Source organism: Microcebus murinus, chromosome 6 (genome assembly GCF_040939455.1).
Source record: "Microcebus murinus isolate Inina chromosome 6, M.murinus_Inina_mat1.0, whole genome shotgun sequence".
Lineage (NCBI taxonomy): Eukaryota > Metazoa > Chordata > Mammalia > Primates > Cheirogaleidae > Microcebus > Microcebus murinus.
This window is the reverse complement of record NC_134109.1, coordinates 109570628-109584930: the sequence shown is the minus strand read 5'-3', so window position 1 is coordinate 109584930 and position 14303 is coordinate 109570628. Positions and strand designations below refer to the sequence as shown.

The 14303-nt window shown below is 53.7% G+C and overlaps 1 protein-coding gene across 1 annotated transcript; it reads left to right on the top strand.

The window, feature by feature from the left end:
* Positions 1-7338: 7338 nt before the first annotated feature.
* Positions 7339-9728, top strand: RPP25 (ribonuclease P/MRP subunit p25). The gene has a single exon (XM_012735462.2). The coding sequence runs from the start codon at positions 8222-8224 to the stop codon at positions 8804-8806; it is 585 nt and encodes a 194-aa protein (XP_012590916.1). The 5' UTR covers positions 7339-8221; the 3' UTR covers positions 8807-9728.
* Positions 9729-14303: the final 4575 nt, after the last annotated feature.

Genomic DNA, 14303 nt, shown 5'->3' with positions numbered 1-14303 from the left:
TTGCCTAGGCTAGAGTGAGCGCCGTGGCGTCAGCCTAGCTCACAGCAACCTCAAACTCCTGGGCTCAAGCGATCCTCCTGCCTCAGCCTCCCGAGTAGCTGGGACTACAGGCATGCGCCACCATGCCCGGCTGATTTTTTATATATATATATATATATATTAGTTGGCCAATTAATTTCTTTCTATTTTTATGGTAGAGATGGGGTCTCGCTCAGGCTGGTTTTGAACTCCTGACCTTGAGCAATCCGCCCGCCTCGGCCTCCCAGAGTGCTAGGATTACAGGCGTGAGTCACCGTGCCCGGCCCAACTCTTGTGATTTTTAAAGAACTATTGCAGAGGTTTGAAGAAAATAGATTTATTAGTTAACTTATAAAGAGATTAAAGAACTTGAAACAAGGCCGGGCGCGGTGGCTCACGCCTGTAATCCTAGCTCTTGGGAGGCCGAGGCGGGCGGATTGCTCAAGGTCAGGAGTTCAAAACCAGCCTGAGCAAGAGCGAGACCCCGTCTCTACTATAAATAGAAAGAAATTAATTGGCCAACTGATATATATAAAAAATTAGCCGGGCATGGTGGCGCATGCCTGTAGTCCCAGCTACTCGGGAGGCTGAGGCAGAAGGATCACTGGAGCCCAGGAGTTTGAGGTTGCTATGAGCGAGGCTAACGCCACGGCACTCACTCTAGCCTGGGCAACAAAGTGAGACTCTGCCTCAAAAAAAAAAAAAAAAGAAAGAAATCTGTGCCTTTATTAGAATGTAGTTAGGCTTTAAATATGCTAATTTTGGTAATTAAATTATTGTTTTGTTTTTTAAATAAGAATGACACTACAGAACTGCAATACTGGTCCAACAGTCTTGTCTTTACTTTCCTTTTAAAGCAAGAAACAGAACTCGAGTAATCAGAAAGCACTAGCAGGCATCAGTTAATCCAAGATGCTAGCTCTTAATTCCAAAAGCACTTGCAAAGAAAACCTTTTGGGGAAAAGGGGGGGATGGAAGCACTTCATAATAACTGGAATCCTATGAGGGTCTATGCCAAGTCTCATGAGGCTATTTTTTTTTTAATTTATCTTTTGCTTGGTCACTTTTTTTTCCCCCTCAAATACTATGGTTTTTCCTCAAAGTATATACTTTTTTCCTCAAAGTATAAAAAGTATGAAATATAAGCAAGCTCTTGCATTGCACACTTAGAAGTATACAATTCAAGCATTACAGAGCTATCTACACACTGATAAATCCCATCAAATCTTGGATAATTCATTAATATACAAAATATCAGCGCACAGAAAGAACTAAAACCCACTTTTTTGTTACACATAAGATTCAAATATTTTCCTGCTCTGCCTCCCTGGGGGGGTTTTAGCCAGTGTTTCACCAGGCTTGCCTTTGAGCTTTAGTGCTCAGTAGCTGAGTCTGGGGGGGAGGAGTTAGACTCTCTCTCTGAAAATATGGATATGACAACCCCATGGAGGTACTAGGGAGATAACCTGAGACAACTGTAAGAGATAAATAACATTATCATCGTTTCCATTTTACAGGGAAAGAAACTGGGCACAGAGAAGTTCCAGCTTGACTGAGGGTGTAGCTAGTAAGTGGCAGAGCTGGAATTCAAACCCAGGCTTTTGGGCTCCAGAGTCCATACTCATAACCACCCAGTTACCTGCTTCTGGGTGTCAGATGGGCAAGCATTTTCTTTTCTTTTTTTTTTTTTGCTATAGAGTCTCACTTTGTTGCCCAGGCTAGAGTGAGTGCCATGGCGTCAGCCTAGCTCACAGCAACCTCAAACTCCTGGGCTCAAGCAATCCTCCTGCCTCAGCCTCCTGAGTAGCTGGGGCAAGCATGCGCCACCATGCCCGGCTAATTTTTTCTATATATTTTTAGTTGGCCAATTAATTTCTTTCTATTTATAGTAGAGACGGGGTCTTGCTCTTGCTCAGGCTGGTTTCGAACTCCTGACCTCAAGCAATCCGCCCTCCTCGGCCTTCCAGAGTGCTAGGACTACAGGTGTGAGCCACTGCGCCTGGCCTGGGCAAGCGTTTTCTAAGTTGTAAAAAAAAACCTCAGTGTTTAGCCGGGCATGGTGGCGCATGCCTGTAGTCCCAGCTACTCGGGAGGCTGAGGCAGAAGGATCTCTCGAGCCCAGGAGTTTGAGGTTGCTGTGAGCTAGGCTGACGCCACGGCACTCACTCTAGCCTGGACAACAAAGCGAGACTCTGTCTCAAAAAAAAAAAAAAAAAAAAAACCTCAGTGTACCCCTCAAGGACAGTCATGATATAATACTGGGGAAGCAGACCCAACCAAGCACCCTGGCTCTGCCCCAGGTCAGTGCTGGAGGAGGAATAGTAGCCCTGGTACCTCACCCCCATCCTAGGCAGGCACAGAGCAGAACTCCACGGTGAAGTGCTGGGCCTTTCATTAGCCAGGGATGCCTGATGACAGCTGGTGGCTTGCCAGCTGGGCCCTGCCTCTTTTTCCTCCTACAGTGGTCTAGGGCCTTGGTCAAGAGCTCCCTCTGGAGCCAGACTGACTTTGGATCTGGCTCTGCCTTACTTACAAAGTAAGTAGCAGCTACCTCATAGTGCTTGTTGTATTACATGAATTGGTATATATAAAGTGCTTAGCACAGCGGCACATAGTACTCCCTAACCCATGTCAGCTGTAATGGACCCTATTCCCTCATCTTATCAGCCTGTACCTTCCTCCCACCCCAAGGTTCTCAGGCCTCCTGATCCTTTTGTTTTGATCAATTCCCACCTTGGAATTGGGAGTATGACCTTATCTTTAGAAGGTAAAGTTGGTCCAGAAGTAGGAAGGAATAATGGGAGATTTCAAGCATCACAGCAGGCTTTTGGAAGTCTTTTGGGAAGAGGAGCTCTCCTGAGAACACTAAGTTTGCCCAGGTGAGTGGCTTTTTACTGCACTTGCCTCTGGGGTCTGGAAGGAAGATGGGGGACTAATGTCAGCATCCAACTCCTGGGGAGATGGAGGAGGTCTCAAGGATGCGTGCCTCTCCTCCCCCCTCCCACAGACCCCTGTCCTCATTCATTCTAGGCCCCAAATGTCCCCTCTCCCTCCCAGGATTCAGGTGACTTGGCCTGTCTGCTAGGAAAGTAATTGAATTTCATGCAAGATTAATGGCTCTTGTCCTCAAATGGCACTGCTCACTGGCTCTGCAGTGCAAACCCCCATTTCCCATCTGCGGGGCCAGAGCCAGCCCAGGAGGAAGAGTGGTGAGAGGCTTGGCTGGTGGTAAGGCTCCTGGGTCCTGTCCTGACTGGCTCTAGGAGAGGAGCAATGACTAGAGGTGACACAAGGTGGGGAGGCTGGACTGCGGCTGAGAGAGCAAGCTGCGGCAAGATAGGAGCTGGAGTCAGGGTACTGCCCCAGGGCCTGGGACTCAGTCTGACAGACAGCTGCTGGCCTGGGCAGGGACTCCCACATGGCAGAGCTCTTCCCCTCGCCAGGCATCCGTGCCTCCTCACACTGTGAAATTTACCAAGAGCTCTGATACCCATAATCCCACTCAACTCTCAGGAGAGCTCCGAAGTGGTGACTGCTCTTATGTCCATCAGAACAATCTCAGAGAAGTTATCACTTATGCATTCATTTAACAAACATTTATTAAGTGCTTGTTGTATACCAGGAAATAAATCCAGCTCTCCCGATTCAAGCCCAGTGCTCTTTCCACATATTTGCTTCCGTATGTTGATTGCAGCTTCCCTCTCCTCCTAGATTTGCCTCCCAAATATTCTTCTTTTGTTGTGGTTTTGAAATGCCTACAAATTCCTTGATACCCCTCTCTTCAAGAAGTGGAGCCTAATTCCCCTCCACTTGAATGTGAGTTGGGCTCTCTTCCAACTAATACGATAATAGAAACTGGAATAGAATTGTGCGATTTTAACGGAGGCTGGGCAGTAAAAGGCACTGCAGCTTCCTGCTTTTCTTTCTCTCTCTGATCACTTGCTCTAGGGGAAGCCAGCTGCTAGGTCGTGGTGAGACCAGTGCAGGAACTGAGGCCTCTGACCAACAGACCTGTGAGTAAGCTTGGGAGTCGGTCCCCCATGTCCAGGCAACGTGGTCACTGCACTGCAGCCCCATGAGAGATCCAGAGGTAGATGAGACCTCTTTAAGCTATTCTTGGATTTCTGACCTTCAGAAATTGTGTGAGATAATGTTTGTTGCTGGTGGCTTTTATTTTTAGACAGAGTCTAACTCTGTCAACCTGGATAGAGTGCAGTGGCATCATCGTAGCTCACTGCAGCCTCAAACTCCTGGGCTCAAGCAGCCTCCTGAGTAGCTGGGACTACAGGCACATGCCACAATACTAATTTTTTTTAGTGTGCTCAGCTAACTTTTCTGTTTTTAGTAGAGACAGGCTCTCCCTATTTCTCATGCTCGTCTCAAACTCCTGAGCTCAAGTGATCCTTCCACCTCATCCAGCCTCCCAGAGTGCTAGGATTACAGGTGTAAACCACTGGGACTGGCCTGCTTGTTGTTTTAAGCTACTAACTTGTGGGGCAATTTTTTACACAGCAATAGATAACCAACCAATACATCTTTCTCACCGTGGAAATCCCTCTCCTCCCAGAGCCAATCCATACCTTTTACTACATAGCTCAAGCCATTTAAAAGTTTCTTTTTCTCTTATATTCAGCTGAGATAGCAAAGCGCGTCAGAGTACCTGGGTTCAAATATCTTCGGTTGCTGCTTTCTAGCTGTGGTACATAGGGAAAGTTACTTACTCTCTCTGGGCCTCAGTTTCCACATCTGTCAAACAGTGATGGTAGTGTCTTGGAAAACAAGAGTGTGGGGATTAAATGAGAGAACAGATCTGTGAGAGCACCTGGCCCAATGGTCCCTGATAAATCAGTTCTCTCTGGCCCCTTTGACTTCTTGATTCCCAATTCCACTTGCATGCTCCCAAGCCTCTGCCCGGGAGGCTGGGGCTAGGACCAAGGCCCTGAGGAGCTCTAGTCCTCCTCCTGCCACAGGAGGCAGAGGAGAGGGGCTGCACCAGGGATCTCCTTCCAGCCTAGGGTGAGAGATGTGTCCACCCCACGTAGGCTGTGCGGCTGGAAAAGGTCTCGAAGAGCCTTTACAGAGCAGGAGCCGGCACAGCCTTGGCTAGGCCTCCCCACAAGCCTCCTCCCAGGGTGACAGGAGTCTAATTTGCCACTCCCCAGTTCCTAACCGACTAGGAAAACTGCTGTTTCCAAGGCTTCCCCCGTTTCTTTTCCTTTCCACCAGCTTTCTTTCCCCCAATCTCCCTTTTGAAATTTTTAAAATTTATTTTAATTACAAGTGATGTGAAAAATCCTAACAGCCAGCATTTCCTGAGAACTTAGTGGCCAAAATTCTAAGACTGTTATGTGTCTCACAACCACTCTACCAGGCTGATTACTATAATTAGTTACATTTTACACATGACCACACCAAGGCAAAGGGGTTAAGGAAATCGTCTAAGGTCACACGAAAGTTAATGAAGCTTAGGCTTCAGACTCAGTACCTCATTCATACAGGCTGTTAAGACTGTTTAATACTTGTATTCATATTTAGTAGTCCTTTTCTTAAAGAAGGCAATGAACACTGGATGCAGCCACAGCGGTAACATGTCAGTGTGCTGTTTTCTTGGAAATATTTTTAAAATACATTTACATCACAAATACATACATACAGAAATAGATCGCTTTAAAAAAAATACTCGGAGTCCTCTTGTGTGTGTGGCTGGCACCCAGCTCTTTTCACACATCTTGAATGTCGTTCCTCGCTTCTAACCACTGCGTGGTGTGCACCACACGTGCATACGTTTATTCCTTCCTTGAGGTGAGCCCTCCACGCCCCACCTGGGCTCTGCTGCCTGCCCGGATTCGGCGTTTTCGCTCTTCGCCCCGCCCCCACTACTTCTCCACGCCCCATCCCTTCCCGCCTTCGCGTCTCTCCTCTGCCCCGGTCACCCACCCCGCTGCCCCTCTCTCCCACCCCGCTTCCTCAGGCTCGCTGTCACCCTAACTCCCAGTCCCCCGTCCTCCCGCGCCCTCCGCGCCGGGATGGAGCCGCAGCCAGCGGGCTGCGACGCGCGCTGACAGCGTGAAGGATGGCTTCAGCTGTAATTAGCGACCCCGCGGCTAATCGCTAAGTACATTTACATTTTAAGTGCTGCGGAGGGAGCGGGGGAGGGGCCGGCGGGAGCGGTGGGCTTTCCCGCGCCCTCCCTTCTCCCCGCGAGGAGCAAGGCGAACGCGAGCCTCAGACAGCGGACGGTAGCGGAGGGCGGGGGCGACGGCGGCCTCGGGGCCAGCCTGTGCGGGCGGAACCGCCCCGTCCGCACCCGACAAAGCCTTGACGCTCCCAGGCCCCTTCCTCCAAATTACAGACCCGGGCCTAACAGTCCCTTCCGAGTAGGCGTTCAGCACAGGCCTGCGTACCCCGGAGGCCGGAAGCTCGCTCCTTCCCCCCCGGCCCGTCCCAACGTGGTTTCCAGCTTTTCGGGGGCTTTTTCTCCCGCCCCGCCGAAACGGCCGCCCCTACGTGCCGCCAGGACCTGGCCTCACGCAGCCCTCGGCGTCGCGCGCCGCCGCGCGCAGCAGGCAGTCTGTGTCTTCTCCAGGCCGCTGGCCTCCCGCACCCAGGCAGGTCCTCCAGGAGACCGCCGGGACCGGCCTAATCCGGGTTCCGAGCATGCCCCAGGGTGTCCCGGCAGGGGGCACAGCTCCACGCCAAGGGGTGGTAAATGGCAAGCCCCGGTTCTGGACAGCAGGGGCCGAGCGCTGTCGCGGGTGGCGGGGAGGCGAGTCAGCTGTGAGGAGGGAGAAGTGTGCCCGGCAGCCCCACCTGAGACTGGGGCCAGATCGCCCCAGCTCTGCGTGGCCTCCCCGTCACACGCCGTTGCAATCACCCGCGCCCCCACCAGACCCGCCCACTCCCTCCGCTCGGACTGCGCGCGAGGGGCGCGAAAGGCTGAGGGGCGAGGCCCGAGGGCAGTTGTAGGGAGGCTCCGGCTTCTCTCAAGCCCCTCCCTTTCATCGAAAGTCCTTCAGCCCCAACCTCATCTCTTTCTCTGCTGCTCCTCTAACCCGGCAGGAGACCCCCGCCACCCTCCGCCGCGATGCGTTTCCGAAGGGGGGCATCCCGTAGCTTCGTAACCCCCAAGGCTCAACTCCCCACCTCCCTCCCTCCCTCCCTTTCAACCTGCCTTCGCCCAGTCTCCTTTTTGAAAAAGGACCCCACTGGGTCTCAAGGGGCCAAGGTTGACAGAATTCGAGCTGGGAGGAGGGGGTCCACGTTAGCAGGGAACCACGCCCTCTTACCCTAAAGCTCGCAGCTCTAACCGCGGGCTTCCAGGCCCGGGTGGCGGGAGCGTAACGCCTCCGGCAAAGAGGTACCGTGCGCTTCCCCGTCCGCCTCCGGGTAGTCTGGCCCTAAGCCTCGTCCCCCGGATCCCAGGGGCGCACGGGGGTCCGGGAGCCTCGCGCTCTCGACAGGCGTGGCAAGGCTGAAACCTGGGTCTCTGGAGCACTGCGAGGACACGCCGCGACGCTGGCGTCCGAGGAGGAGCGCGGAGTGGAGCCGGAGCCAGCGCCTCCCGCACTCTGCTGACCGAGCACTGGCTGTCCTTGAGGCGAGAACACTGAGGAGCGGAACGGAGGGGGTGCTCTCTTGAGGGGATGGGGCGCGGGGCCCCAGCAAGCCTCTCGGAAACCTCTCCCCGGGAGGGGACCAGGGGCGGCCTTCAGCTGGAACCGGGAAGGGTTTGGGGACCTGGCTTGACGCGGCGCTTGCACCCCAAGCGCAGTTTACACTTAGGTTGCCGTTTACGAGGTTGCCTCGGGGAGGGCCGCTGACGATTACAGTGGAACTTCACCTTCCGAACCACCCCGGCACTGCCAACGCGCCCCGCCGCGCGCGACGGCCCCACGCGGGGCAGCTGAGGACCGGGACTTGACGCGAGAGGCCGGAGAGGCTGGGACGGGGGCGGGGCCTCCGGGCTCCCGGGCGGGGCCTCGGCTGAAGGCGCCGAGCACCCGGCGCCGAGAGCGCGGAGTCGCGCGGCGCCCACTCGAGAGAAGTGGGGCGGGGATCGCGCCGTCCCAGCCCGCCCGCCAGCGTGCACGCCGCTCCCGCACCCTTACCCCTCTGGCCTCTGCAGGGCGCGACCGGTGGCCATGCAGCCGCGGGGCTGAGGCGGCCCCATGGCCAAAGCCAGCGGTCCCGGCGACGACGGCGCATGGAGAACTTCCGTAAGGTGCGCTCAGAGGAGGCGCCGGCGGGGGGCGGGGCCGAGGGGGACGGCTCGGGCTCTGGCCCCTTCGCCGACCTGGCGCCGGGTGCTGTGCACATGCGGGTCAAGGAGGGCAGCAAGATCCGGAACCTGATGGCCTTCGCCACGGCCAGCATGGCGCAGCCAGCCACGCGCGCCATCGTCTTCAGCGGCTGCGGCCGGGCCACCACCAAAACCGTCACGTGCGCCGAGATCCTCAAGCGCCGCCTGGCGGGCCTGCACCAGGTCACGCGGCTGCGCTACCGGAGCGTGCGCGAGGTGTGGCAGAGCCTCCCGCCTGGGTCCACGCCGGGTCAAACGCCTGGTGAGCCGGCTGCCAGCCTCAGTGTACTTAAGAACGTGCCCGGCCTTGCCATCCTACTTTCCAAGGACGAACTGGATCCACGACAACCTGGCTACCAGCCCCCAAACCCCCATCCTGGTCCCTCGTCCCCGTCAACTGCGCCAACGTCCAAGAGGAGCCTAGGGGAACCTGGAGCTGGAGAAGGCTCCGCGAAGCGGTCGCAGCCTGAGCCAGGGCCTGTGGCCTAAGACCGGACAGCCTGAGAACTCCAGACTCCGTTCTTGGGGGTCATTAAGACATCTCCCGGCACCTCCACCTTTCACGAGTGGGTCCTCTGAATCCCACAGCCTGGACACAGCGCCTCAAACAGGTAGCATGAACCCCAAGGTGACAGGAGAAGGGCCCCAGGAGTGGCAGTAGAGGATCCCCGACGACGCCAGGGAAGGTTGGTGAGATGGTGGCTCCTATGGCTGTGTTGCCTGAAGACGTGGAACTCCACCGTTTCTGGGCCATCCTGGGACCTTTTTCTGGAAGGGGAAGGTGGACAGCTGGGCTCTTGGAACCGTGTTTGGGGCCCTTGAGGGTTAAAGGCACCCACCCTCCCCTCATTCGGCCTGGATCATGACGGGGACCTGGACCCTGGAAGTGCAAGAGAACCCTTGGAATCACCACGCTACTGAGAGAGGACAAGGGGTGAGAAATTGACTGCTGAGGGTGGGCTAGTCTGAGATGTGGGGGCCCTATTCTGTCCCCAACCCTGGGACAGTCTCCCTTCTAGCTTTCCTTCCCCCGCCTCTGAGGAGCACCCTGAGATTGCGGGGGCAGAGGCATCTGCCCTCCCTATGCTGGCCCAGAGGAAGAGGCCCAGGACAGCGTTCTCCATGCTTCGTCCCCCAAGCTCCACAGCTGGAGTCTTGCTTCCAATAAAACAAACACAAAAAAGGCTCTGTCCCCAGGTTTTTTCCTAACCACCGGCATGTGCAGAGACAGTTCTGGCCTGCCCCCTTTTATCTCAGTCTCCTCCAGCTTGCATCCTTTGCCTTTGGAGTCTTCAGGGTCAGGCGCAGATTGGGCAGCTTCAAAACAGCACAAGGGGCACACTGCCCAGACCCTGGCTTCTCCCTCTCTCCACCACCCTTCGTGGCTGGCCCTGGCCTCAGGGGCTTGTGAAGGGGGCCCGTGTCACCCTGTGCATCACCACTGAGGGAAAGCGAGCAGTGCCGTTGCTTTTCTGGGAGGGGAAGGAAGGAGAGCATTGATGAAGTCTCCTGGAGGTCACTGCCAAGGATGGCAGACCTTGCTGAGGTTCCTGAACCTGCAGCCTTCAGACAGTAGAGTGAGCCTTACCCAGAAGGCTGGCACAAAGTCCCCATCCTCATGGGTAGGCTCTCCCCTTCACTGCCCTCTCTCTGAGAAAGGACAACACACCCTTGGGAGAGGGGGAGGAGAGAGACTGAGCACAGATCCACTGCTGGAAATTACTATTCAGCAGAGCAGCTGGGACTTGGGCTGTGAATCACTGCAGGCTCCCAGATAAGCTGTTGCCTCCAGCCCTGCGCAGCTGTCTGTTGAGAGATAGCGGCCTCCTAAGCCTCTCTGCCCACCTCTAAGTCAGCTGAGGGGCGGGGTGGTGCTGTGTGCTGGAAGAGCTCTGGCGAGTACGGGAGGGCGTTTAGCCCAGTTCTCAGATGCAGGCCCCACATGCCACTCAGCAGCACTTCTGGGAAGGAAGAGATAAGGAAGAGTGTAAGTCATTTTGCTGGCAGAACCTGGAAACAATTCTGCTGCTGCCAAGAGGTAGGTTTTGCAGCTCATGGGAGGGGCTTTCAAGGGGAGTCCCTCTTTCCCTCAGTCTCCCTGCTGGAGCTTTGGATCAGTGGCCCCTGTCATCTAGACTTTGTCACTGGTTGTCCTCCCCAATTTCCTGTTCTTGAGGACCTGGAGGGGGCCAAAGGGTTTGTGTGTGCTTGTCTGACTTCTCTGGGTGGTCCAAGAAGCCTGGAAAGAATGTAAACTGTCCTGACAACTAAAATGGGCTGGGCTGCTCCTGGGCTCTGGCATCTAAAGTAAGTGATAAAACTAGGAGGAGGTCCTGCATGGGAGAAGATTAAGGGAAATGGGTCTCGGTCTGGAAAGGGGCCAACTGTCCAAGACCAGTAGTGGCCTAAAGGACCCATCGTCAGGTTACCAGGACATGGAGGCAGAGGCTGCTGGTCTTGTCAGGGAGGTAAGGCTGCAGGAGCTTTCTCTTTTGATAGGTCTAGAAGGTTCCCTTCCAGCCTAGAAACTCATCCTGGAGGGTGGGGAAGAGAGGACATGTTGTTTCCCCAGCTTCAGAGCCTTAACCTACCCCATGCCAGAAAACAAGTCACGAAATGATTCTTTTTTGCACCCCCCACCCCATCCCAACATGTTTGGTTTAGATAGGTGTGCTCTCTTACCAATGGAACCCAGCACCCATGAGCACTGCACCTCCGTCTCACTGATCCTCTGGTCCTGCTGACCTAGGCAGGTTCCAAAGGAAGGTGACAGATGTTCTCTACCCCCTCCCCACAACCGAGGCTGAAATGGAAGCATGAGAAGTCCTAGAATAAGGGGAGAGGGTGGCTGGGGAGCACTTCAGAAACAGGGCCCACTTCAGGAGCCGACTGGTGGCAGAATGGGAGAGCCCCTGTAAGACTCCATCTTCCCAATAGTGGCTTCTACCCAGGAGCTTCCTGAGCCCAGCCTGGTGCTTGCCTCAGCTTTGCCTTGGGACACTTCCAGGCTAGGAGTGGCAGTGAAGCCTCACACCCAAAAAACTGTCAGGTCACAAAATCAAAATCCACCTGGGCACATAAAAGTATATAATGCAAGGCCAAGCTCATGGTCAGATGGGTGGTGGGCCTTCACCCACTCAACAAGCAAACGTTTGGTGTTGTTGTGCCAGGTCCCAGTCTAGGTGGGGTGGGACTGGGGTGTAGAATCACAGAATAATCAGATATTTGTTCCTGCCTCAATGACGGTCAAGTCTAGTAGGGAGAAAGAAAAGTAAAAAGTTATAGTACAATGTTATGGTAATAGGAGAAGGTGGGAGCTCTGAGTTAAGGGACACTTAGCTCACCTGGAGGTGCTGATGGAGCTGGTTCTTCAAGCATCAGAAGGAGTGAGCCAGCTGGCTGGGACTGGGCAGGACACAGCACAGAGAGGTGCTGTGTATGGTTTGGTGTGCGAAGGATCGAGTAGGTGGCAGAAGGTAGCATGTAGAGAGGCAGGTGGACTGGAGTGCTCGGGGAGCCAGGCCACAGGGAAGTGAGGGGGCCGAGGGAAGTCAGTGAGTGCCCCGGGCCCTGGTCTGACTGGTGTTTGCGCTGGGTCCCTCTGACACCTGTGCAGTGGGAGGTGGATTGGAAGGGGCCTGCCTAGGCCCTGGAGGCTACAGGGAGGTAAAAGATGAGAGGGTGGCAATGTGGAAGGAGATGGGGACAGATTTGAAAGCTACTCAGGCTAGGTAGAATTTCACACAATTACAGCCAGGAATGGGGAGGGATTCTCCTTAAGTGTTAACCTTAGCCCTAGCCAAGACTTGGTCTGTTTTTCTGGCATCCTGGGGGACATGCTGTGTCAGGACCAAACATGGAGGGATTTTTTTTTTTTTTTTTTTGCTGGGGGGCAGGGGTCTGCAGCTTCAAATTGGTGAAAGCTTTAGGAGCTGTTGTCCACGGGCCATGAATCTGCTAGGGTGTATTCACTGCACAGTTGGGGGAAGACCTGGGCCAGACACACACTCATCCTGCCACCCTCGCCCTCCTTCTCCCAGGCCCATTAGTTCAGCAGTTTTGGTCATTGCTCTGCCCACACTGGCCACTAGGGATGCTCTAGTCCCCTCAACATCTGCAGGCCTCCAAGAGAGTGGTAATTAAAGAAGCAGGGAGGAAGAAAGGAAGGAAAATTCACCCATATTCTTAGACAAGGTAGCATGAGAAACAGTGGGAAAAATGTGAAAGGAAGGGGAAATGCAGCCACAGGAGGGTCTCCTCAGTGACATCAAATTTCTTCCTCTCAGAGCACAGATACTGGTTTGTAATTGTGCCTTCATTAGTTCCATCCTTTGGCTGACAGTCTGTCAGTCACCCTACTAAACCATGAGCCCATGATTGAATGAATCCTACCTGCCTTGCTCCCTGCCCAGCTCCTGACACATGAGAAGCTGTTAAAGAGTTATTGATTGAATGAAGACTTGCTGAGGCCAGATGTGGTGGCTCACGCCTGTAATCCCAGCATTTTGGGAGGCCAAGATGGCAGGATTACTTGAGGCCAGGAGTTCAAGGCCAGACTAAGCAACATAACAAGCTCACAAGACCCTCATCTCTTCAAAAAATAAAAAGATTAGCCAGATGAGGTAGCTCATACCTGTAGTGCCAGCTACTCAGGAGGCTGAGGTAGGAGGATTGCTTGAGTCCAGGAGTTTGAGGTTACAATGAATTATGATCACACTGCTGCACTCCAGCCTTGGTGACAGAGCGAGACCCTATCTCTAGGGAAAAAAAGACTTGCTGAGCCAGGTTTGTGAACCCTTCTGATGTCCAGCGCCATATACAATGGACAAAGCTGCCCTCAACCCCACCATAGCTCATCCCATCTAGGCCTGTGGTCACCACGGTGGTGATTAGGTTTGTCTATCCAGCTTGAGGATTCTGGTGTTACTTCTGACACCTGATTATTATGCGTGCTGTGAGTTGAATTGTGTCCTACCTCCCAAAAGCTATGTTGAAGTCCTAAGCCCTGGTACCTGTGAATGCGACCTTATTTGAAAATAGGATCTTTGCAGATTTAATAAAGTTGTAAATTAAGAAATTAAGATGAGGTCATATGAAGTAGGGTGGTCCCTTAATCTAATATGACTTAATTCAACGTGGGGTCATTATAAGATGAAAGAGAAGAGACAGAGATTATGCAGAGGGAAGAATGCCACGTAAAGATGGAGGCAGAGATTGGAGTTATGCAGCTGTACGCCAGGGAACGCTGGTTGCAAACGGCAGAAGCTGCGAAAGAGGCATAGAACGGACACTTCACTTGGGTCTTAGAGACAGCACCACCTTGCCTGGCCTTGATTTCAGACTTCTAGTCTCCAGAACTGTGAGAAAATACTTTCTTTTCTCCTGGGTTTTAAGCCACCCAGCCTGTAGTGCTTTGCTGTGGCAGCGAGGAAACTACTGCCACAGACCTTGGCGCTGCCTCCAGCGGGAACAGGGAAAGGAATGCGGGCTGTTGGCCAAGGCCCTGTTGTCAGAGTTTGCAGCCCTGCCTGCAGGGGGGCTCTACTTTGCAGGCTTGTGCCAACAAATGTGATGTCTGGTATTTCGTTAACAGGGATGATAGGCTCTGGAGGAAGTCAGTCTGACTGTGACTTTGGGCAAGTTAATTCTTCTCTGAACCTCAGTTTTCTCATCTGCAAAATAAGCCAGGTTGCTGTGGGCATAAGGGAGGTAATGATACCAGGCCTCCCAACCTTGGCTCATTGTCACAATCACCGAAGACGCTTGTTAAAAATACAGATTGCCTGGGCTGAACTCCAAACCAACAGGATCAGAATCTCCCAGGAGGGACCTGGGAATATGCATTTTAATGAGGTTCACAGTTAGTTTTGATGGTTCATTAACGTTGTTTATTCTCTGAGATAATATATAGTTAAATTTATAGTGGAGAGAGACACAGAATTAAACCCCTTCTCTTGCCCTTCCCACTCAGCAATGGTTTGAACGT

Bases quoted from the DNA above. Each gene is read 5' to 3' on its own strand.
- RPP25 (XM_012735462.2), top strand. From the start codon at position 8,222: ATGGAGAACTTCCGTAAGGTGCGCTCAGAGGAGGCGCCGGCGGGGGGC.